Raw genomic sequence first — 23,439 nt, forward strand, 5'->3', positions numbered from 1 at the left:
TCGTTGCAAAACCAGGCAGTCCCATTTCACGGGTAAAACATCGATATTGTCTTCTTCATCATCGTCGTAGTCATCATATACAGGGCCTGAACGACGAAAAATAAGAAAACTAGGGCTGATTCTCAATGAACGTAGATAAAAGGAGTTCTTAACAGAAATTCAATTGAAATAAATTCAATAATTATATAAGATTGTCTACAAAAGAGTTTCATAAACCTATTTATACTACTAGGGTTTCTTGGCTAAGAATCCTAAATAACGGCGCTTTAAATCCTAACCTTTACTATAAGAAAATCATCTAACGTCTAAGAATAATCAACTCAGCTAAAAGAAAGGAAATAGAAAATTAAATATGCTCCTGCATCACATAACCTATAAACAGAAAAGAGAAAACCTGTTATAGGGAACTATTTATTATTTCAGTTCTTGAAAAAAGAAATAGATGAAGAGCCTTGATATTTAGCTTGTCTGCTTGATTGCCTAGCTTTCTCACACTTGTTTTTCCTGTGTACAACAACACTGAAGAAGAAGAGGAAGAAGCTAGTGTCGTGATGGTTGGAGATGAGAGAAAGAAGATCAAAGGTATTAAGAAATACAAGGAAATGGAGGTAGAAGCTTTCATCTTTTTGGAACTCAAATGAAAGCAAGTTAGTTTACCTCCTACAGGAAATGTAGGGAGTCTAAATAAATAAATAAAAAATTAGTTTCATCTAATTTTGTTTCACTTTTTTTAGCTTTCGTCGACGAAACTAATTTCGTTGGTGATAGAATATTTTATGTTGAAACAAATTTTGGTTTTATCTGAATTTGTTTCATTTTGTATACAAAACAAAATTTTCTTATTGATATGATAGTTTATTGCTGGAGCCATTTTCATATTGTTGAATATTAATTAATATGAAACCAAATTTTTTTAGTGATACCGAGATGGATTGTTTTTTGTTGAAACTAGATTTACTTTTATCAAATTTTAGTTGCGGAGGTGATAGTAGGTGGTTGTGGTAATACTGGGTGGCGACAATGGTGGTGGTGGTGTTGTTGGCTGTGACCGTGGTTGGTGATGGCACTAGTACAAAATGACCCTTTAGCCACGCCAAATTGGCGTGTCCATAGGGTTTTAGACACGCCATTTTGGTTTGGATTTGGCGTGGTTTCTGCTCGTGTGGTTTTAGGTATGATGGCGTGTCTTAATGTTATTCCACCATCCGTGTGGCATTATCTCAAGTCTTTAATTCAAAATCAATATTTTCTTTCCAAATTTGATATATTTTTAATAAAAAGGCAAATTTATTCACCCAGAATTAACAGAAATTTTATTCCAAATAAGACCTTATCCAATGTTACAAAATAATACTAACAGAAACCTAAAGACAATATTTTTTTCGAATAATACTGACACTAACTACACAAGAAATCTAGAAAACTTGACAGAGACCACTATAACAACAATAGTTAACTATGGTGATTTGAACACTAGATAGCATAGCATACATCTTCAGAATGATTCAGTCCCCTTTGAAGTAAACTGCAGTTCCAGCTCGTTAACCCATAGTGTGGCTACAAGAAGAGCCTTGGCTTCAGCATGTTAAGCATCTCATGTTGTGCTTGGGATTGTTTTGGCACCCCAAAAGTTTCCTGCATTATCAAGAAGAATGATACCAATTCTAATAGTACGATTAGATTCTATATAAGAAGCATCAAAATAAATGAGATGGATTCTGGTTAGCGGGAGAAGAGTTCTTTGCTGAGCAATACTATTAGGGTGATGTTCTTGGGTTAGTTCAGACCGAACAGACTACTGACGCTATACAAACTTTAAGGTACTAATAAGATTACGAACCCTGACATGAGACAACAATGACAAATCAAACACATCAAGAAAACCATCACCTTCGTAATAAGCCTTGAATGGAGCAAGTGCAGGAGCACAAAGTTTAGTCTTGTGAAGAATCAAACTACAAAATAGAAATCCATGCATAAAACCAAATCAATGACTTCGGAACATGATTGCATCCAGTTAAGTTTTCAGAAGAGAGAAGCATCAGTTACCTGTGATTCGAATCACTGAATCACTGTCAAAATGCTCCAACATATATCTTGTCAGATTGTTGCAACAACCAGCATGAGTCCTTCCTTCACAAAGAGACAAATGCAAACACTCAGCATAAAGTACATCAACAAGCTGAACTCATCCCGCAAACCAAGAAGGAAATAAAAGACAAAGGCTTGAGGAGGAAGTGCTGGAGAAAAGTTTCTGAAACACGAAAATTACAGTTCATAAACTTCTATTGCTCATGCGTATATATCTGTGTAACAGGAAGTAAAAGAGATCTTCAAAATTACCAGAAATCAAGAATTACTATAACAGTCGTTTATGCATATGACAGTAGCTTTCACTTACCGAGTGATCATCTATGTTTTGGCCAACCATAACATGGACAGCGATGATTCCCGACCACCAAAGAAACTTCCACATGGCTGCTTGCTCCACCTCGACAACCTGCCTTGAACACTCATCAACCAATACATTTCTGGATATAACTTCCTGAAACATGGTACATTTAGTAATCAAGATAAGATAATAACTGGATAGATGTAGAAGACTTGTGCTATAGACATCCAACCCTGCCGCAACAAGTTGCAACTCACTAAAATCACAAAATGCTGACTAAAATCACAGAATTCAGAAAAAGAAACCCACACCTGTTTCAGAATCTTAAAAGAAATTTCTTCAGACAAGCCATTACTAGATCTGGGGATAGGATCATCAGCATCTGTCAATCCTAACAACAAACCCTAGCTTAAAAAAATCAAGAAAGAAAAATAGAGATTATCATGACTCATATTCAATCGTACCCCTCTTGGTTGATTATTCTTCTTGTTTTACAAAACACCAGCTTAACTTGTTCTATGACTTCTAGCTCAACAATCAGTCCTACCTTCACATGGAAAGAATTGAAATCGACCCTCATCCATCAAAAGTACCTCAGCCTCGTTGATCTTTTTAGCAAGATACATGCTCCCACCCTTGTGAGGATGGTTAGCCACTATCACTCTCCTGTGTGCTTCTTTAATCTTCTCCATGACTGCATGTTCTCTGAATTAAACCAAACCAAACACAAAATTAATTTTGCTGCTAAGTCTTTAAAACAGTTGTAGTCATGTTATCAACAACCCAAGGATATGAACTATTGCACCCGAATTAAAGCATAATAGAACGAAAATTGAGCAGGATTCTAACGGGCTCGTTTATTTGGTCTCATATTTGATTCAGAAATCAAATAACAGACTTAAACAAGAAAAGTTACGGAACGAAAGGATAACTGCTTCCTAGCTTCTTTATCTCAGTAGTTACTACCAAGGTAAATATTTGATAGTGTTACATATTTGTGTGCATAAATAAGCAAATCCAAGGTAAAATTCCCAACACCAACACCCCCACCCCCAATTGTATGTTTCTTCCCAGTTGTCATACAAATGTTAACTTTGCAGCTATGAATCTACACAATTATCTTACATACACATCAAAGTATTAAACACAAATCCAGCAAAATCCATAAATCAAACAAATCCTAGATTCTCAAAACAGAATCAAACATCAAATTAATAAATCCTAGCAACTAAACAAATCACACAAATCTGAGTAAAATCCCTAGTTCAGAAACCCAAATCTCATAATCGATAGAAGAACTTAAAATCGAGTAACATATCCCAAAATTAAAAAACCCTGGTTCAAAATTGAGTAAAAAAAACCCATTCAAGAACAAAGATTGAACATCTAAAATAACAAAGAAGAGAAACAAAGTTAGGGTTCGTGAAACTATACCTTTTAGAAGTTCCAGCATCCTTTATCTTGTTCATCAATCTTCATCTGCTAGAGAAAGAGTAATGAAAACACAGTGACTTGAGCAAACCCTTGGCCGATTTCAGATGAAGTCGATAGCTTAGACAAAGAGAAGAGTGATTTTTTTACACAAGAGATGAGCGATTTCAGATGAAGTCGATTTTGTTACCAAAAACATCCATATATGAGAAGAAGAAGATCGGGGATTCTTCTGTGTTCGTTCTGGAAGTAAAGGTGGTTATAGTTGTGACTGAGTTAGGGTTTTCGTTTACTCGAGAGAGGCGAGGTTTGGATATCGTGGGGAAAGAGAAACGAGAGAGAGAGGGAGAGGGAAGAAAAGGGAAGTTGTGAACCGCCCGGGATACGATGCGGTCGGGCCACATTATTTAAGTATGTGGCTCCTCTTTGTTTATTTACACTTATGTTAAATTAGGTTTAAATAAAAAAAGAACTCATGTTGTTTGTATAAAAAAGATATGAGAAATTGGTTCCTTGAAAAATAGCTCCCTCTAAATCTTCCGAAATAACAACAAAACTAACACTTTTCAAGACGTGTCAAACAAATAAGATGGGCCACATACTCAAACGATATGGTCGGGCCACATCGTAGCCGCTCCAGTTTTTAACATAATGTTTCGACAATGGATCTTACTCTGAAGTTTAGTCATATTTGAACGGTAGATATTGTAGGAGTGTTGTGTATAAATTTGGAGCATGGTGTATTCCCGTGGGTAATTTTAAAAAAATATATTCATATGATTACATGAATTCCTGCTAAGAATTTCATTTCCTAATAAGAGTTTAATCTAGAGTGAGAAAAAGTTTGATTGAATTCAAAGTTGCCACTTTTGTGTCACAGTTGCTTGCTAGAGTCGTCCTCTGTGAACTTAGGTTTCTTCTGAAAAACATAATTAGGTTGCGACTTAAAAACTTCATTTTGGGATTCCTGAAACTAGGTCTAATTATTTTTTACCTAATAGTTTGTATATCATGATCTTGTTCTTATTGATCTTCGAGGTTCTTGTTATCTCGTATCAGGAACGAGATAGACAGAAATCACAAAGTTCTCTTCGTATCAAACTTTGTGATTCCTCAAGATAGATATCTAAATTCTTCTTCGATTTATTTGGATTCTTATTGAGAGGTGGTTAGTAATCCAGGCTTCTAAGCTAACTAAGTGTAAGTTTTCCTAATTCGTGAGGTTTGATGGACTATGTGTATTGAAGATATATTACCGTACATAGATCAAAATATCAAAAGGTAAATCAAATAGGTTGTTTGTTCGAAGCATATTGGTACCAAAAGTCTTCACTTTGGTTGAAGCAACTCTTAGGCTGTAAAAGACGTCAGCTAGCAGAATCAACAATGAGCACGACCGCAACTGAATAGTTCAAGGATCTATACTTGTGATTGTGTGAGGTTTTGTCCATACAGGTTGTCGAACAAAAAAAATTGGTGGTGTACTTGGTACCATCTCTTTTTCACTAAGTATCTTAAAAATTACATCCAAGTTTACTCAAATTTACCAGATCATACTCAACTGTACTAGTTATACACCAATTGCATCCAATTGAATTCAGTTTTACACAATTTCACTAGATCATATTCACTTTCACCGATGATCAACCAACTATATCTAATTTTACTCAGTTTCACTAAATCATACTCATTCCCTACAATTGAGTCCAATTTGTTTTTGTTTTTTTTTCCAATCTCACTAAATCATACTTACTTCAGCAATTATTCACTTATTATATTAAACCGAGTCTAATATTCTCAATATCACTAGATCATACTCACTTGCCCAAGTTATCCTAAAATTAATTCCAAGTTTACTCAATTTTACTAGATCATGCTCAACTCTACTAGTTATCCACCAATTGAATCCAATTTATTTTATTCCATTTAACTGGATCATAATCACTTTCACCAATTATCCACCAATTACATCCAACTAATCTCACTAGATCATAATCACTTTCAACAATTATTCACCAATAGTGTCAACTTTTGTCCAATTTTACTCAATTTCGCTAGATCATAATGGTTTTCACTAATTATCCACAAATTCTATCCAAGTTTACTCAATTTTATTAGATCATACTCAATTGTACCAATTATCCAAAAATTATATTCAAGCTTACTCAATTTTACTAAATCATACTCAACTCTACTAGTCATATTTATTACCTCAAATACCGAAAGGAAAATAAATGCACGTTTAAATTTTGATGAGATGAAAATATGCATTATATTCAAAAACTATCTTAAAACTACCTCTTAGTTTACTATTTTTATTACAAGATCGTGTTCAACACTATTAGTTACCCACTAGTTGCATTTAATTGAATCATAATCACTTTTAAAGATTATTCACCTATTGTATCGAACAAAGTGTAATTTTACTCAATATCACTAGATCATACTCAGTTTCACTAATTATCCTAAAATTACTTCCAAGTTTACTATTTTTATTACAAGATTGTGGTAAACTCTACTAGTTACCCAATTGCATCTAATTGAATCATATTTTACTCAATTTCACTAGATCATATTCACTTTCACCAATGATAAACCAATTGCATCCAATTTTACACCATTTTACTGTATCATATATTCACTTTCAACAATTGTGCACCAACTACATCTAGTTGAGTCCATTTTTCTCAACTTCACTAGATCATAATCACTTTTAATAATTGTTCACCTATTGCATCGAATTAAGTATAATTTTACTCAATATCACTAGTTCATACTCACTTTCACTAACTATCCTAAAATTACTTCCAAGTTTACTCATTTTTAATACTCACTTTCTCAGTTTCACTAGATCATACTCGATTTCACTAATTATTCTGCATCCAAGTTTACTCAATTTTAATAGATCATACTCTACTCTAATAGTTATTCGCAAATTATATATTTAAGTTTACTTTATATCGCTGGATCGTAATCAACTCAACTAGTTATACTCGCTTTCATTAACTAGCCACAAATTGCATCCAAGTTTACTCAATCTACTATAACATACTCAACTCTACTAGTTATCCACAGATTATATTAAAGTTTACTCAACTTTGCTAGATCATACTCAACTCTGCTAGTCATCCAAAAATCGTATCCAAGTTTACACAATTTTACTCTATCATACTCAATTCAACTAATTATCCACCTATTGCCTCCGATAAATATCAATTTTTACACAATTTAACTATTTCATACGCACTTTCACTAATTATGCACAATTCCATCCATTTGAATGTTACTCATTTTCACTAGATCGTTTTCACCTTCAATTATTCTCCACAAGTAACATCCAATTTTACCGGATCATGCTCACTCGAACATTTTTTTTAACACTTTATTTTCAAATAGTACCAAAAAAATAAATAATAGTATTTGTTTTAGAAAAAAAAATTAAACTGATACCGAAAGGAAAATGAATGTACGTTCAATTTTTAATTGAGATGGAAATATGGATTTCGTGTAATCTTGATGGAACATGAAGATGTAACACATTTATTTTCCCGAAAAAATACTGATATTGTAACAACATATATTCATTGTTGAGACAAAAATATTGTTATTTTATTTAATTTCCGAAATACTAGTATTAAATATACTCTATATTGGGAAATATTATCTAAATAAGGAAAATACCAGCAAAACCCACTTATAAATTTACCCCGCCAACAAAATTCCAATTAATGTTGAATAATTATTTTCCTTACTTGGATTTCTGGTCAGGTTCACAAATCTCTCCAATATAAAAGTAAAAATTCAAAATTTCCCAAAATTGAAAAACATTAATATGACGCCCTTAATTCCCACCAAAAATTTCACGAAAAATCAAAATCCCCTCCACATATTTTTACATTTCTTGAATTGAACCATTTTTTCACCTCGGAAAACCAACATTCTCCCCTAGCATATTTTTGTCCCATATTTTAGATTGACCACGTCTAGGGGATTCTTTTCTTATTATACCCGTTTTTTACTAAAACCTAAAACACCAAACACCAAACAAAAAGAAAACCAGAAAGGCTTGTGAATCTATTCTGATGAATATGAATATATCTTCCCCATGAAAAATTATTTACTTTAATAAAAAAATTAATCATTTGCTGATTTGCTCTCATGAAGCTTTATATCATTCTCTTCTGAAAAATTCACCCGGTTCTCGTGTTCTTCTTCGAGTAATGAAATTCCATCTTCTTCCCTATTTTATCTGAGAAATTATGGATATTATTAAGATTTCGTTTAATTCCAGTTTAAGATTATTTTTAGAGTTTACTGTAGATCTAATTTGCGACTCTTATTATAATTATTGTTCTTCCCTGATCATATGATTCTTCTGCTCTTGTAATCATTTTTTTCCCTAATTTATATTTCAGGCTAAAGAAACATTTGATAAGATTTTCTATGGATTTTGGTATCACATCAGATGAGCATCATATAGCAGTACGGTTTTTTTGGTATTGATTTATAGAGAATGAATAATTTTACTTGTTTGTGCACCAGTTGCTTGATGAATTGTCCCAACGAAACAGAATTACACTATAAAGATTTTCTTAGTCAGGCTATTCTGCATAAATACTTATGGATATTGTCTGGTTATATTTGGAAGTTGGGCATGGTTTCTGTTTCTCAATTGATGCGTTTTTGTTAGTTTGGTAAGGTTGATATTGAGTTGAATCTTCATGATTTAGTTTTATCACTTTTTATTTATTTTTTGACTGTATTCTATTGAGGTTAAATGCATATATCAAAGTGTTGTGTGTCCAAGATTAAGTGAGGTTTTATTTCTTGGTTTGTAGAACTGATACGATATCTCCATTCGAAGCTTGGTTCTTCTGCAGAACATCAAATATCTCATCTTCTTCTTCAATCGTCTGTAAGTATCTTCCCTTCATCCCTTTATATTTAACGCATCCTTTTAAAAACAAATCCATGGGTTTTTTTTCCAGTTAAAACCCTAGCTTTAACTTCTTCCTCAAGTTAGTATCTTCCCTTCATCCCGCTATTGCCAGTAATTAAACTGCAGTTAGTATTGCAACCTTGGCTCCTGCTTATTGGTGAAAATTCCATGTGGTTGTTCCAGATATTGCTGCTACGAATAAGGTATTTATGCCCATAGTCCAAGTTTGAGATACTTGTAGCATCATATTGCATACTTGGTGCTTCAATGAGTTAAAATTCACTTGAACCTTAAGACAAGTGCCTAACTCCAGCTGTTTTGAGGCCCTTTTTTCTGCTGTACTTAGCCATGTTTCTGCAATTGGAGCGTTCGAAGTATCAATATCGAAATAGGATAACAAATCTGTTAAATGTTGTGAACTGCACTTGGATAAATATGTTGATTCTATCTCGATTTTCTTTTGGATAAATTAAATGGAAAGACAATTATCTATTAGATCTCGAGACTCTTAACCTTTCTCGGTGTTACTGAACATTGAGCTCGAGATGCACTTGTTACTCAAGGACTAAAGTTTGTAAATTAGGTTGATGGCTAGAAGAAGTAATGAACTTTTCTCTCAGATTGATTCCAAGGCTTGTCCGGGAGGTTCTCACGATTGAGGTATATAGCTCAACTATTTTTTAAAATTTTGTAAGTTTGTATATAGTTCACCTATTTTTATAAATCACTTCTGTGAGTATTTTTTATTTTTTTTTACTTTGTGGCATCTTTCTTGACTATGTTGATTTTGTAGCACCTTGTTTTCATATTGCAGGTTCTTTATGCCTATTCAACACACTTTCACTGTTACTGCTCTTAGATGAAGACATTTCTTTGCATCTCAGCATCTGATGCTTGCTTGGTAGAATCCTTATCAACTTTTCGCATTATTTTTCACGAAACTATCACGATGTTTGAATGGTCTCTAGTAATTTTGTTCACCCATTCCACCATCATGGTCATCAATATGTTGTTACTAAAGGTGATAGTTGTGGTTTTGTCACTGATATGTGAACTTGTCGACTGGTTTTAATATTGGAATTGGAATTCTGATGTAGTGCTTACTCATTATTATAGTATTCTTATAGAAAAATTTTGTTTTTATAAAACATCGGCATGACAATTACAAAAATAGAACAATAGGATTAGCCAATCAGGACAGAATTGTCTCGAACTCTATATTCCAAACTTTATGTAGTTAAGTTTTGACTTTCATGGTTGTAGTTGCTGTGACGTTCTTAGTTCAATCCAAAAACCATAAATAGGCATAAGAGTTGTCGTCTTTGCACAATTCTCTTCGTCCTGTGGCTAGCTTCCAGATTGTTTTTGTCCGAGATCTTCATTATGTTGCACTGTAGTTCAATTCCCCACAACGAGATGTATTTCACAAACTAGCAGATCGAAACAAGTTGATAATTTGGATGAATATGAGAGTTCTGGTTGAGTGCTTCCTTATAACGTCGCAGCTGCTAAAGCACTAGAAACTGGTCCTTCAGATGAAATTTATTCATGCGATATTACCTTATTGACCACAGTCCTCATCGAATACCATTTCTAAGTTTGATTATGCATGACATATTCTTCTTTTGAACTCTAATACTCATTCAGATTTGATAAAAATTTTGTTTTAGTTATATGGATTTTATTTTGTGATCTTATTATTTGAGGACTGAAAAAAATCCTTTCAGCTGTTACCTCGGTTTCTTAGGACGAGGTTGATGGTAATCATTCTGCATTTTGCAAAATATGTGTTGTATGCTTAATGATATACACATTTTTGTGTCTAATTTGTCCTCAATGTCCGTATTGTTGGAACTCTATTTTTGTACTAATATTGTGTTTTTATGTATTTTTAGGAAATAAACATTTTTGGAAAATTCGGCTCGAAAGTTGATTTTGGCACCCGGAGGACAAGTGTTATTCGGACTCTCGCTTTTGGATAAGGGGTAACCTAATTACTAAGGGGACACCACTGTTTGCTAAGGGGACACCTTCTTCACGATTTGAAAAAATAAAATTGGCGGGAAAATTGGTTCATCAACTGGTAGAATTTCAATCGACAAAATGAAGGTGTTGTGGTGCGATTCAATGGCTCAAACTTGGTAGGAAGATGTGATATAGCTTAAGGAACACAATATGGGTGTCAGAATCGATCAATTTAGGCTGGAATTCTCGGTTCGATTCACCAAACTCAAAACAGAGCAACACACACTGAACACGAGCTCAAGTGTGTTTGTGTTGTGCATGGAGTGATGTGGAGGTGCGGGAAAGCTTCCGAGGCATGAAGAAACTAATTTGGAGCGTTTTGGGAGCGAGTTAACGTGTGGAAATTCTATAAATGGTAAATATTCTCATTTTTGGGCAGCAAAGAATAATTGAATTAAAGAGAAAATATACGCAATCAATGGTCGGATTTCTTGCTCCAAAACACTATAAATACAAGTATCGGTCATTGGGAAGGTTTGGAGAGTCTTGGGGAAAGTTTAGGAGTCGAGAGAATCAAAAGAAAATCACGCAGAGAAGAGAAGCTTGCTGCTGGTGCAAGGAAGAACACGAAGAACATAGTACCCACAGGGACAGTCGTTTATCAACAGTGACATCGACTGTCTTTTGTGGGTCGTACAACGACAACAGCACTTCAGCTTTGTCGTTGACTCTGGACGCCTTCTGTGGGTCGCAGAATCCTGTTTTATATCATTTTCTTGTCTTTCTCTTCATTGTAAAACACTTTTGAGCATCAATGAAATATTTTGAGAAGTTTTCCAACATGATGAGCGGCTAAAATACCTGGTGACTGAGGCGACGGAGGAGCTATTCACTCATGTTTGATTGGTAAATTCTTTTTATAATTTCTTAATTATTTATTTTATTTAATTCACTTGGATCAATAAAAAAAGAGATAAAAATGGTTTTCTTAATTAGTTGTGAATCAGTTTGATGTTTTATGCTTAAAATTAATTCTTTGATAAATCATGCTTAAGGATTACAATTTAATATTTGGACACCTTATAGATTAATAAGTGATTTAATGGAAAAAGAGTTAGATAATAATTATGAAATATTTTTGTAACCATTCAACTTGAAGTAATATTGAATCCGGAGCCTTAGTCCATTTTAAATCTTGACATCACTCTTTGAAAATTAATTTGCTTTATTTTTATTAAATCTAAAAAAAAAAAAGAGTTACCTTCACAAGTTCGAAAAGAACCTCTTTTACCACAATCTACAACAACTTTTGAAAAAACATCACTTAACGCATAATCTTATTCTTATGTTTTGAGAATATTTGTGTGCAGTTTTCTTCATTTTAGTTTTTTGTTTACTTGGTTTGGGTTGTGCTTCCAGGCATTGTTATGGATTCTGGTGTCAGAAGTACTTATCGTCCAACCGTTGAACTCGCTTGCCCTTTTTAATTATTGATTCAAACGTCTGATAAATACCTGGAACTTGATAATTTTAATCTTGAGAAGTACATGTTCTAATGATTTACGGGGCTTGGGATGGCACTTGAACATGTTCGGATTCTGTAAACATCGAGTTTATACCTTATTTTGGATATTTTTTCACTGTTGGCATTCTTATGTTTACGATGAATTTATACCTTATTTTGGATATTTTTTCAGTGTTGGCATTCTTATGTTTACGATCGGTTTTTATTTATTTATTCAGTTTCTTATGTTTAAGTGGGATTACACCTTGTAAGAAACCTCATCTATTAATAAAATATGAAATTTCTTTTGAATCAATAGTTTAAATACGAAGAGACGAAGGATTTGTGTAAGGAGGAATATTGTGAAGGTAGCAACAGTTCAGAGAAGAGGAAGAGGAAGACAAGAAGCTTGGAGGAAAAGAAGAAGAAAAGGAAGGAATATGAAGAGAACCAGTATAAGCAGTATCTGGCACGGAAGACCTACAATCCCCGAAAATTTGCAAAGACAATGTCGGAGCCGTTAAATGTTGATTCAGATGGGGAAGAAATTGAGAGTTTAGATGTTGATGGAAATCATGTAATCTCTGATTCTCCAGTGCTTTGTAGTGATGTTGGAGATATAAAATTGGAGGTGCAGAGGAGGAAGATGAGGATGAAGATATCTAGGGTCCTTACACCACTTCTGATGAGGATGATGGAACCGCTCCTTACTACATGTTCGATGAATTGGACTATGAAAGTGAGGAGGAATCTGATGCAGATTCAGATCAGTCATCCCTATAGTACCATTAATTCCTCTAGAACTAGGATGTTTTGACATTCTTGTGCATCTTCGTGAAAATTTGTGAGGAAATTGATGGTATTTGAAGTCAGTAAAGAAGTGTCTGGAGAATGAGGTTTCTATATCTGACATCTGGTGGTAAGATCTTTTGTGGTGCTTTTCTTGTGTTGTGTTTGGGTTACTTTTTTTGCGAATCATAGTATGGGTATGAAACTTTGAAGATGGATGAAGTTTGTACTGAGAAGCAATTTGTGGAGTTGTTGTGGTAATGACTTGTGGAGTTGCTGCGGTAATCTGATTTTGTATGGCAGCAAGAAGTGAATGGTTATGACCTTGATTTTCAGATGTACAAAGGGTCTGTAAAGAAATTGCAGGATTTTCGGTGTTTTTAGATTTTCTATTTTGCTTGTTTCCTTTGTGTGTAATCAAACTGGTAATGTTCTTGTAAAAACTGGTGGTTTTCTTGATATTTGAGATGTGTCTTGTGTTGATTTGATGGTAGTTAGCTCCGTTTACAAATTTGCTAGTATTTCTGGTTCCAATATCTTTATAACTAGAGGAGAGTATTGGTATGCAGAGATAAGAATTGATGTGAAGAGTTCAAAAATTCCGATGAGTATTAGGTGAATGTAGGTGATTGATTTGAGCTTGAGTTTACAGGGATTGAAGTTGAATTGCATCTGGAGAATTTACTATATGTCACCGTGACGGAGCAGAGCTCAAGAGACCTAAAACCTAAATAGTTTAAGCATTTAAAGCACTAAAATGTGGAGCAGTTGAACCAGTTTAGTTTTTTCAGAACACTAATTTTATACATCTAAAGATGGGCAGCTTGGTGGATTGATACATTGCCTAACTCTTTCGAGGTCATGCGTTCGAATATGGGCAAAAGCTTTTTATTAATTTTTTCTAAATAAACTTTTTAGCCACGCTATAAAACCAGCGTGTCTATAGAATGCACACTATGGACACACATATAATAGCGTGTCCAAAAAAGGAACTTTTTGGCCATACTTTGAATTTGGCGTGTCTTTAAATCGTACACTAAAAACACGCATATACTGGCGTGTATATAAATCGTACACTATGGACACACATATACTGGCATGTTTATAAATCGTACACTATGGACACGCATATACTAGCGTGTCAATCAATCGTACACTATGGACACACATATACTGGCGTGTCAATCAATCGTACACTATGGACACGCATATACTGGCATGTATAATGAACCAACTTTAAAACCACACCTTAAATGGCGTGACTAACCTTTTGGACACGCCACAACTACCTAGTGTGGCCATAGACTGGTCTATAAACACGCCCAATCAAAAATGTAAAGTTAACGTGACTAAACGGTTAATATTTTGACACGCTACTAGCCCCGGCGTGGCTGAAAGCACTTTTATTAACACGCCCATTGAACATGGAGTGTCTATAGGGTATACTTATATCCTATAGACACGCCAAAACCAAAAAGGCGTGATAGGGAAATTTATATCTGGCGTGGTTAAAGGCCATTTTTGTACTAGTGTGGTGGGCGGTGCTGGTGTCGGTTGCTGATGGTGGTAAAAGTGAATTAAACTAACTGATTCATATTGATGCTAACAATAATTTTTGTTGGTGGTTGGTGTTGGTATCTGTTTTGGTTTGAATGACGCCTTTCTATCAGTAACTTCTGGAAATCTGTATTCTAAAAGTGAATACAGTTAAAATAACATGCTTTCCTTGCATTTTGAATAAGGTTTTGTTATCTTGTGCATCCATGCACAAGATAAAAGCCAATCATTGGCATGAAAAAGTGTAAAAAATTATAAAATATAAGACAGAGAGAGAGAGAATGGTTCTTTGTATTGGAGAATGCATTTGTAGATAAAGAAATTCAAAAATCCATGAATATTTGCATTCCAAATTCAAAGAACCATTCTTTCTCTTATATTAGGTCGTTTTTTTTTGGCAAAAATCTGGTATTGTCTGCTCCATCTGTTTTTTTGTTTATATTTTGATGAAAAGGCAAATTTCATTAATCATATAACAGAGTACAAGAGATTTATAATCTCATTTTTGACAAAAACATTGGAAATAACACTAGATTTTAAAACTCTTTGCTGAATATTGGAAGACATGTGCCTAAGATGCTTTATCCGAGATTTTTCAGCAATGTAATCCATTGCATAATTATATTTCCTTTTCATATACTTTACATGGGCCCGTGGAAGATTTTCTAGTATTGAGATAGTTTCCTGAATGGTATTATCCGCGTCCCAAGGAGAATCTTTGCAAGTCTTGTTGATCGTTTCCGCCAGAGTATTGCAGTCCGTTGCTGTCGAGACACTAAATAATATATTTTCACTTAACCATGAGGAGGCTTTTAACAAGGCTTTTGATTCTGCATGAAAAAGCTGAGGAGGCCCACTCCGATCCCGCTGCAATATGCATGAAAGATTCGTTATCCACTGAGTAAAGTAGAAAGGCGTATCCCGTCGTTGAATCTTCTTTTTTGAAAGCCGCATCAATGAAGATGATCCGGTCCATCTTTAAGTCGGACCGATTTTTACTTGGGGATATTTATTTCTTTGTTCTTCAATTTTTGTTGGACCTTTCCTTGAGAATTCTGGTGTAGGAATTTATTGATTTGCTCTATGAGGTGATTCGGATTTGGAATGATTTTTTCGAGCCACCGAGCATCTGTACTTCAAAATAAACCAAGATATAGTTGCGATTTTATCATACCATTGTAAGAACTCTTGATCCGTGATCCACTCATTTATCAAATTAACTATGGAGTTCGAACTAATTTTCGTATTCATGGATTCTAGAGAGAGACCAAAATAAGTGTTGTTCTGATTCTTGATCATGTGAATCGCACATTGGGCACTCTGTGTTTATGTCCGTATAATGAGCTCCAAGTCTTAAATTCGTTGGGAGGGCTTTTTGAGTTAATTTCGAGACAAATAATTTGATTCTCGGAATTACTTGTATCTTCCATATATTTTGCCATGGAAAGGTATTTAGGATATTGTCTTCTTGGTTTTGATTTATGATAAAGTTATATACATTTTTTACCGAGAAGATTCTTGAGGGGTGATGTTGCCATCTTATTTTGTCTTGTTCTTGTCTTTTCGGAGAAATGTCTAGAATCTTAGCTTTTATATCTGGTTCAAAGTAGGTATTTAGCTTGTCTTGATCCCAAGTATCTTTAGGAGTTATCAATTCATTTACCCTTTGCGGAACAGGATCTTGAATATTAATGGGTTTTGAATAATATCTGTATTAGGCACCCATTTGTCTTCCCAAATTTTTGTAGAAGCTCCATTTTTACTTGCCAGAAAAAATTACCTTTAATTAGGGCTGTCAATGGGTACCCATTACCCGGATCCGGAACCGGACCCGGTATATTAGGGTCCGGTTCCGGGTCCTAAAGTTGGACCCATTAGCTACTTAGGATCCGGCGGGTAATTACCCGATTGGACCCGAATTTAAACGGGTCCAAACGGGTAATACCCATTGGGTACCCGCGGGTATCGGGTACCCGTTTATTCATTCTTTTATTCATGTTTTTAGCAAAATTATAATTATTTTTTCTAGTTTTAGCTTTGATATTTTACTTATTTAAATTTTTTCTCTTACATTTAATCTTTATTTAGTACATTCATAAGAAATAATAATAATTTTTTATAAAAATTACTTAAATCCAAGCTAAAAAGAGAAATATATTAAGTTTTTGAGATTTTTTAAATAGTTTTCTTTAGACCCAATGGGTACCCGGAACCTACGGGTACCCGGATATTTAAACGGGTCCGGTTATGGGTCCGGTTCTGGGTCCACAAATTTAGGAACCGGACCCGGAACCGTTAGGATCCGGACCCGACCTTTATAAGTAGGGTCCGGGTCTAGTGATACCCGGGAGGACCCGAACCCGTTGACACCCCTACCTTTAATGATCTCCAACTTATGCTAGTCCAAATCCATGATAATTTAGAAGACCTAGAGAATTCTAGAGGATGAGATTTTGTGAAATATTTGGCTTTGAGAAATTGAGCCCAAAGTTGATATTGGTCTGAAATGAGACGGCTGGCTAGTTTAGTAAGGAAATCTATATTAAACTGATGTGGATTCTTGATACCTAGACCCCCTTGAGAAATAGGCTTGCATATGCTGATCCAGGCCTTTATATAGCCTCCTCTGCTCTTGGGTTTATTTTTATTCCACCAAAAGTCTATTTGGATTTTGTATATTTGATCTAGTGTTTATTTAGGGAGAGAAAGCACTTGCATCTGGTAAGTTGGAAAACCTTGAACGTTGAACTTTATTAGATCTGTTCTGCCAGCTTGAGAGAGTAACTTAGATTTCCAATCCTGAAGAGTGGCATGGAATTTTTGTAGCAGAGGTTCAACATTTTGTTTTCTATTTTTGTCAAAGAAAAGAGGGGTTCCTAGATATCTATCATTTTTTGTCATTAAGGGAACCTTTTGGATCCTCGCAATGGTTTTTCCATGTTTCGGGTAAATTCTAGGACTTAAATAGATACTGGATTTTTGGAGGTTTACCATCTGACCCGTAATCGCACCAAATCTTGATAGAATATCTAACAAGTTTTTTGCCTCGCCTAGGAAAACTCTTGTGAATAAAAAGCAGTCATCGGCGAAGAAAATGTGCGAAATATTCGGGGCATCTTTATTTACCTTGAGGCCCGAAAATTTCTTTTCGAAAACTGCTTTTTCTAAGAGTCTAGAAAAAATCTCCATGCATATTACGAATAGGAATGGTGAAAGCGGTTCACCCTGTCTTAGGCCTCTAGAAGTGGAAAAAATTGGACCCAGGAAGCCATTTAGAAAGATAGAAAATGAAGTGGTTGAAATGCACTGCATTATGAGGTTAACCCACGAATGACCAAAACCAAACGCTGATAGAGCCGATTTGATGAAATTCGACTCTACTCTGTCATAAGCTTTAGAGAGGTCTAAAATTAAAGCGAAATTACCTTTTGTAGCTTTTGAGTTTTTCGTAGAGTGAATAAGCTCATATGTAATGATAATGTTATCCGTGATTTGTCTCCTCGTGATTAGAGGATATTATCTTGTTTAGGATAGATTTTAGCATGTTAGCTAGAATCTTGGATATAATCTTTTATATTGTGTTACTCAAGCTGATGGGCCTAAAATCTGTTGGGGTTTATGCGGCGGCTATTTTAGGAACAGGGTTATGAAGAAATGATTTAATTCCGGGCCCATTATATCCCAGTTGGCTTTAAAGAAGCCTGGATGAAACTCATCTGGTCCTGGAGCTCCCCACTGATTCATTTTGGAAATTGTATTCCAAATTTTTTTCTTTTGAAGGAATAGCAATTAACGATGAATTTTTGACCTCAGAGATGCAAGGTTCAATAAAGATGTTGAAGAGGCATTTTGGTTTCGTTTTTTTTTTTTTCCATTTTGTTGAAATCAAGTTTGGTTTCATCTAATTTTTGTTAGTTTTCGTCGATAAAACCAACATGTCGGTGATAATGATAATTTTTATGATGAAACTAGTTTTCTTTTCATCTAATTGTTCTATTTTTTTTCGAGTTTATGTCGATGAAACCAATATTATTAGTGATACGATAAGTTTATGTTTAAACGAGCTTTGGTTTCATCTAATTTTGTTTTACTTCTTTTTATTTATATTGATGAAACCAATCTTGCCAGTGATACGATAATTTTATGTTGAAATTTTTTTGGCTCATCTCTATTTGTTTAATTTTTGTCGACTAAACCAAATTTTGTTGGTGATACCATAATTTATGGTTGGAACCTATTTTGGGTTTAAGCATATTTTTTTTCATTTTGTTGAATATTAATCTCTATGAAACCAATTTTTGTTAGTGATATAAAGATGAATTTATTTTTACCGGTTTTGGTTTCGTCAAATTATAGTTACGGAGGTGATGGTAGTAGTAGCGGTGGTGGTCGGCAATGAAGGTGGTGCTGGTGGTCGGTGGTGGTGGTGATGAAATTGAAAACCTGCTGGTAGTCAGTGGTGGTGGAGATGATGGTAGTGGTGGTCGGTGATGGTGGTGGTTTGTGGCGGTGGTGGTGGTTGTGGTCAGTGGTGGTGGTCGGTGGTGCGACGGTCGATACTGGTGGTTGGCGGCGATGGTGGTCGGAGGCGGTCAGTGGTGATGGTGGTCGACGGTATTGTTGGTCGGTGGTGATGGGTTGCTGGTGGTAGTGAGCAGATAATAGAAATTGAGGGCGGGGTTGACTTTTGTTATTGTTGGGGTAATTTAAAACTAAAAGGGTAGTACAAACAGTATATGTTAAATGGGGTTTTCGTGAATAATTTGTTTTGTTGGGTTTTTAATGATGGATAATGACACCTTCGGGGTTATAATCCAACCTCTTAGTTAAAAGAAATTTTTATTTTAAATAACTTTCTTTCATGGTAAAGAACAAGAGGAGCGACCTGTTGACAAGCTCGAATTTAATAGGATTAGACAGGGTTGTCTCAACCGTTGGAAGAAGAAAAATCACCGTCAAGATTTTTCTATCCAAACCCGGGTTGCCGGATATACACAAGAAAATTAGATAGTTTTTAACTTCTTTAGGTTATTTTTCTCTCCTCTCTCTTTCATAGATTTGACCAACCTTTTGTCTTTTCCTTCTTTCTATTTACTCATGGAAGATTTCGTAAAACCTAATATACCACTAATGTTACAAGTTCATCATGATACATATGGTGCTCAAAAGCCTAAGCGATGTTAGATCATTTTAGTTAATCAAGTATTTGTAGTTGATTCACTACGCACAAGTACTACATTCATAAGTAACTAATAAATAACAACGACATTTTAAGATTAGTTGTGTTTGATTCACCATTCTTCCATTCAGAATCTGGCACAATAATACAATTAAATTGATTGACTATGTCACCATATTTTAATGTGTCTGTTTGTTTCTTTTTTCCATTCAAATCCTATATGTATTGGACTGGACAAGAATTTACCAATAAAAATAAGAAGGTCTAATGGATACATATAAGATTTAGTTTTCCCAAGAACTTCAAATCTTCTAGACTTCTCCAAATAAAAAAAAAATCAACAGATCAAATCTCCGTTGGTCGACGTAAAAAACAATCTGTTGAAATACCATAAAAGAAGATGATAGTCAAACAAACCTTTTTATCCTGAGAATATTTTTAGTAACCAGGATGAATGATCATCACTTTATGATCTTATATCACCATAACTGATAATTACACAATCAATCTTGATGATCGATTATAAATTTTCATCTTAATGGATCCTAAATCTTTTCTGTTGAAAAAGCGGGGGTCTAACAACCTCACCCAATATTTCGATTAGAAATCTGTATGGACTAACTCCAATATACTTTCTAGAGAATCAACTAGACAGTCAGACTCAATCTAGATAAAAGTATATCAAAGAGTTAATATCTCAATCTCTCGATTTGATCTTTACTCAATCAAATGGAAATCTGCGAGTCTTTATCAAATACTAGAGAGATAAACTTGGATGGTACCAAAGACCAATATCCAAGTGCAATCAATTTAAATCAACAACCAAAGGTTGGATATTCTAATTGATTGATCTTAACACACAACCTGTGATATTTCAATTATATAAAAAAATATAATGCGGAATAGAAATAGCACAGGCACCAGAAATTTTGTTAACGAGGAAACCGCAAATGCAGAAAATCCCCGAAACCTAGTCCAAATTGAACACCACACTGTATTAAGCCGCTACAGACACTAGCCTACTGCAAACTAACTTCGGTCTGGACTGTAGTTGAACCCTAATCAATATCATACTGATTCAAGATACAGTTGCGCTCCTTACGTCTCTGATCCCAGCAGGATACTACGCACTTGATTCCCTTAGCTGATCTCACCCACAACCAAGAGTTTCTACGACCCAAAGTCGAAGACTTTAATAAACAATTTTTGTATCACACGGAAAAGTCTACGATGATAGATAAATATGTCTCCCACAGATAAACCTAAGAGTTTTGTTTCGTCTTTTGATAAAATCAAGGTGAACAGAAACCAATTGATAACCCGGACTTATATTCCCGAAGAACAGCCTAGAATTATCAATCACCTCACAATAATCTAAATCGTATGGTAGCGAAACTAGACATTGCGGAATCACAAACGATGAGACGAATATGTTTGTGATTTCTTTTTATCTTTCCCTATCGGAGATATAATCTCAAGTCAGTTATTCAATTGAACTCGTACGATAGAAAATGGCAAGATCAGATCGCTCAACTACAAGAGAAGTAGTTTCGTCTGGCTTCACAATCCCAATGAAGTCTTTCAGCCGTTAACCTACAGGGTCTCGAGAAGAAACCTAAGGTTAAAGGAGAATCGAATTTAGCAAAACCAACTAGTATCACACATGAGGTGTGGGGATTAGTTTTTCCAGTTGCTAGATGTCTCCTTTATATAGTTTTCAAATCAGGGTTTGCAATCCAAGTTACCTTGGTAACAAAACATTCAATATTCACCGTTAGATAAAAAACCTGATTTAACCAAGCTTATATCTTTCAACCGTTAGATCGAAACTTAGCTTGTCACACACAAATGAAATGTATTTCATTTAGGTTTGAGTAACCGTACCTAAACGTGTACACTGAGTTGGTTCACAAATAGTTAACCAATGGTTAGCCATATGAGCACTTCCATATTAACCGTATTCATCTTCTTCACATAACTAGTTCAAATGACTCATAAGAACTAGTTGAAGAGTTGTTCAACTGCTTAGGTCTTTATGAATAGACACTATTGAAACAAAATCAGTTTGATTCACTTGAATCAATTCATGAACAATATAGCCATGGTTTGCAAAGATTGCATTCCTTATTGATTTATTGGTTAAGTTCATGAACTTCCGATTTGAGAAATATAACCAGCTTGGGTACGCGTACGGGTACGTGTACCATAGCTACCAGATTTGAGTTTGGAAACTCAGCAGAAATTTTCGGTCGAAAACTTCCGTGGGTACGCGTACCTAAGGTGACTGGTTTAGCAGTTTGCAAACTTACAAACTCAGTAGAATTTTTCGGTTCGAAAACTTTCGTTGGTACGCGTACGGGTACGCGTACCCAACCTGTCTCCTTCACCAATACCGTATGCACACACTTGGTTTCCGGCATATGGATTTATACATTAATGTGGGAACACACTATTTATGCTTATATCCGTTGTTGTTACGTAATCTCAACTCTACATTTCAATCATTGAAACATTCTTCTATAATGTTAAAATAGTCGCTATTCACAACTATCGTCATCAAAGCTATTTTCAAGATTGAAACGTCATCATGACTTTCGTCATGGGTTAAGATAAAAAGTGGTTAAAGCGAAAGCTTACCAAAACATATTTCGAGAAAAAGATAGGCGAGTAAACTCGGCTCGAAATAACAAATGTGTATGCATGAAAACTATCATACTTATACGACTTTGTCTCAAGAGTAGGAGATAGAGTAGATAGACTTTTGAGTGATAGATAAGTTCAAGTCTCCACATACCTTTTAGTCGGCTGAAGTTCCACTGGTTTCTTGAGTAGTTCTTCGTCTTCGTAAGATGATCACCATGGAGTCTGGAGCTCAACTACACTAAACTGTCCTACACCGAGACTTAGATATAAGTAGTCTAGAAATCAAGACATATAGTTTTGACAACTAAACTTGAAAAACATGCTTGAGATAGCAACACATGCGAGTTCAACCGAGTAATGCTCTAACATTTGTGTTTGTGGATAGGATAAAAAATGATTTGATAGGGTTGTCTCAACCGTTGGATGAAGAAAACATCACAGTCAAAATCTTTTTATGCAAACCCGGCCGGTTACCAGATATCCACCAGGAAATTGGATCGTTTTTAACATCTTTAAATTATTTTTCTCCCCGCTCTCTTTCATAGACTCGACCAACCTTTTATCTTTCCCTTCCTTTTATTTATCCACAGAAGATTTCGTAAAACCAAAGATACGGCTAATGTTATGAGTTCATCATGATACATATGATGCTCAAAAGCCTAATCAATGTTAAATCATTTTAGTTGATCAAGTATTTGTAGTTGATTCACTACACACAAGTACTACATTCATTGCTAACTAATAAGTGACAACGGCATTTCAGAATTAGTTGGGTTTGATTCATCATTTTTCCGTTTGGATCCTGGCACAATATTTCAGTTACATTGATTATTATGTCACCATATTTTAACGTGTCTGTTTGTTTCTTCTTTTTTTCCCTTTTAAATCAATATGTACTGGACTTGACAAGAATTTTACTAAGAAAAATAAGAGGGTGTGATTGGATGTGGTTACGACAAGTAAGATTTATTTTTCCCAAGAACATCAAATCTTATCGACTTCTCCAAATAAAGATAAATAAATAGATCAAATCTCTGTTG

The 23,439-nt window shown here is 34.8% G+C and overlaps 1 protein-coding gene across 15 annotated transcripts; it reads right to left on the minus strand.

The window, feature by feature from the left end:
* Positions 1 to 1,265: 1,265 nt before the first annotated feature.
* LOC113299322 lies at positions 1,266 to 4,188 on the minus strand. Of its 15 annotated transcripts, none has more exons than XM_026548340.1 (7): positions 3,827 to 4,188; positions 2,940 to 3,097; positions 2,704 to 2,783; positions 2,402 to 2,545; positions 2,050 to 2,129; positions 1,891 to 1,955; positions 1,266 to 1,635 (listed from the first exon to the last, which is right to left on the minus strand). In XM_026548340.1, exons 1-5 carry the CDS (start codon positions 3,859 to 3,861, stop codon positions 2,076 to 2,078), a joined length of 471 nt encoding a protein of 156 aa, XP_026404125.1. In that variant the 5' UTR covers positions 3,862 to 4,188; the 3' UTR covers positions 1,266 to 1,635; positions 1,891 to 1,955; positions 2,050 to 2,075. The 15 variants fall into 15 exon arrangements, 8 of the variants coding, with proteins under 8 accessions (XP_026404125.1, XP_026404127.1, XP_026404122.1 ...); XM_026548342.1 differs by having other exon boundaries at positions 2,050 to 2,133; XM_026548337.1 differs by having other exon boundaries at positions 2,050 to 2,254.
* Between the last annotated feature and the right edge of the window lie 19,251 nt (positions 4,189 to 23,439).

This window comes from Papaver somniferum, chromosome 7 (genome assembly GCF_003573695.1).
Source record: "Papaver somniferum cultivar HN1 chromosome 7, ASM357369v1, whole genome shotgun sequence".
Lineage (NCBI taxonomy): Eukaryota > Viridiplantae > Streptophyta > Magnoliopsida > Ranunculales > Papaveraceae > Papaver > Papaver somniferum.

What these genes read in the sequence shown, in the direction of transcription:
- LOC113299322 (XM_026548337.1), bottom strand. Translation starts at nt 3,861, where the DNA reads ATGAACAAGATAAAGGATGCTGGAACTTCTAAAAG. An exon ending in TCAATTCTTTCCATGTGAAG is followed by an intron (nt 2,784 to 2,939) that starts GTAGGACTGATT and finishes GTTTGTTGTTAG; the next exon opens with GATTGACAGATGCTGATGAT. An exon ending in CTTTTAAGATTCTGAAACAG is followed by an intron (nt 2,546 to 2,703) that starts GTGTGGGTTTCT and finishes ACCATGTTTCAG; the next exon opens with GAAGTTATATCCAGAAATGT.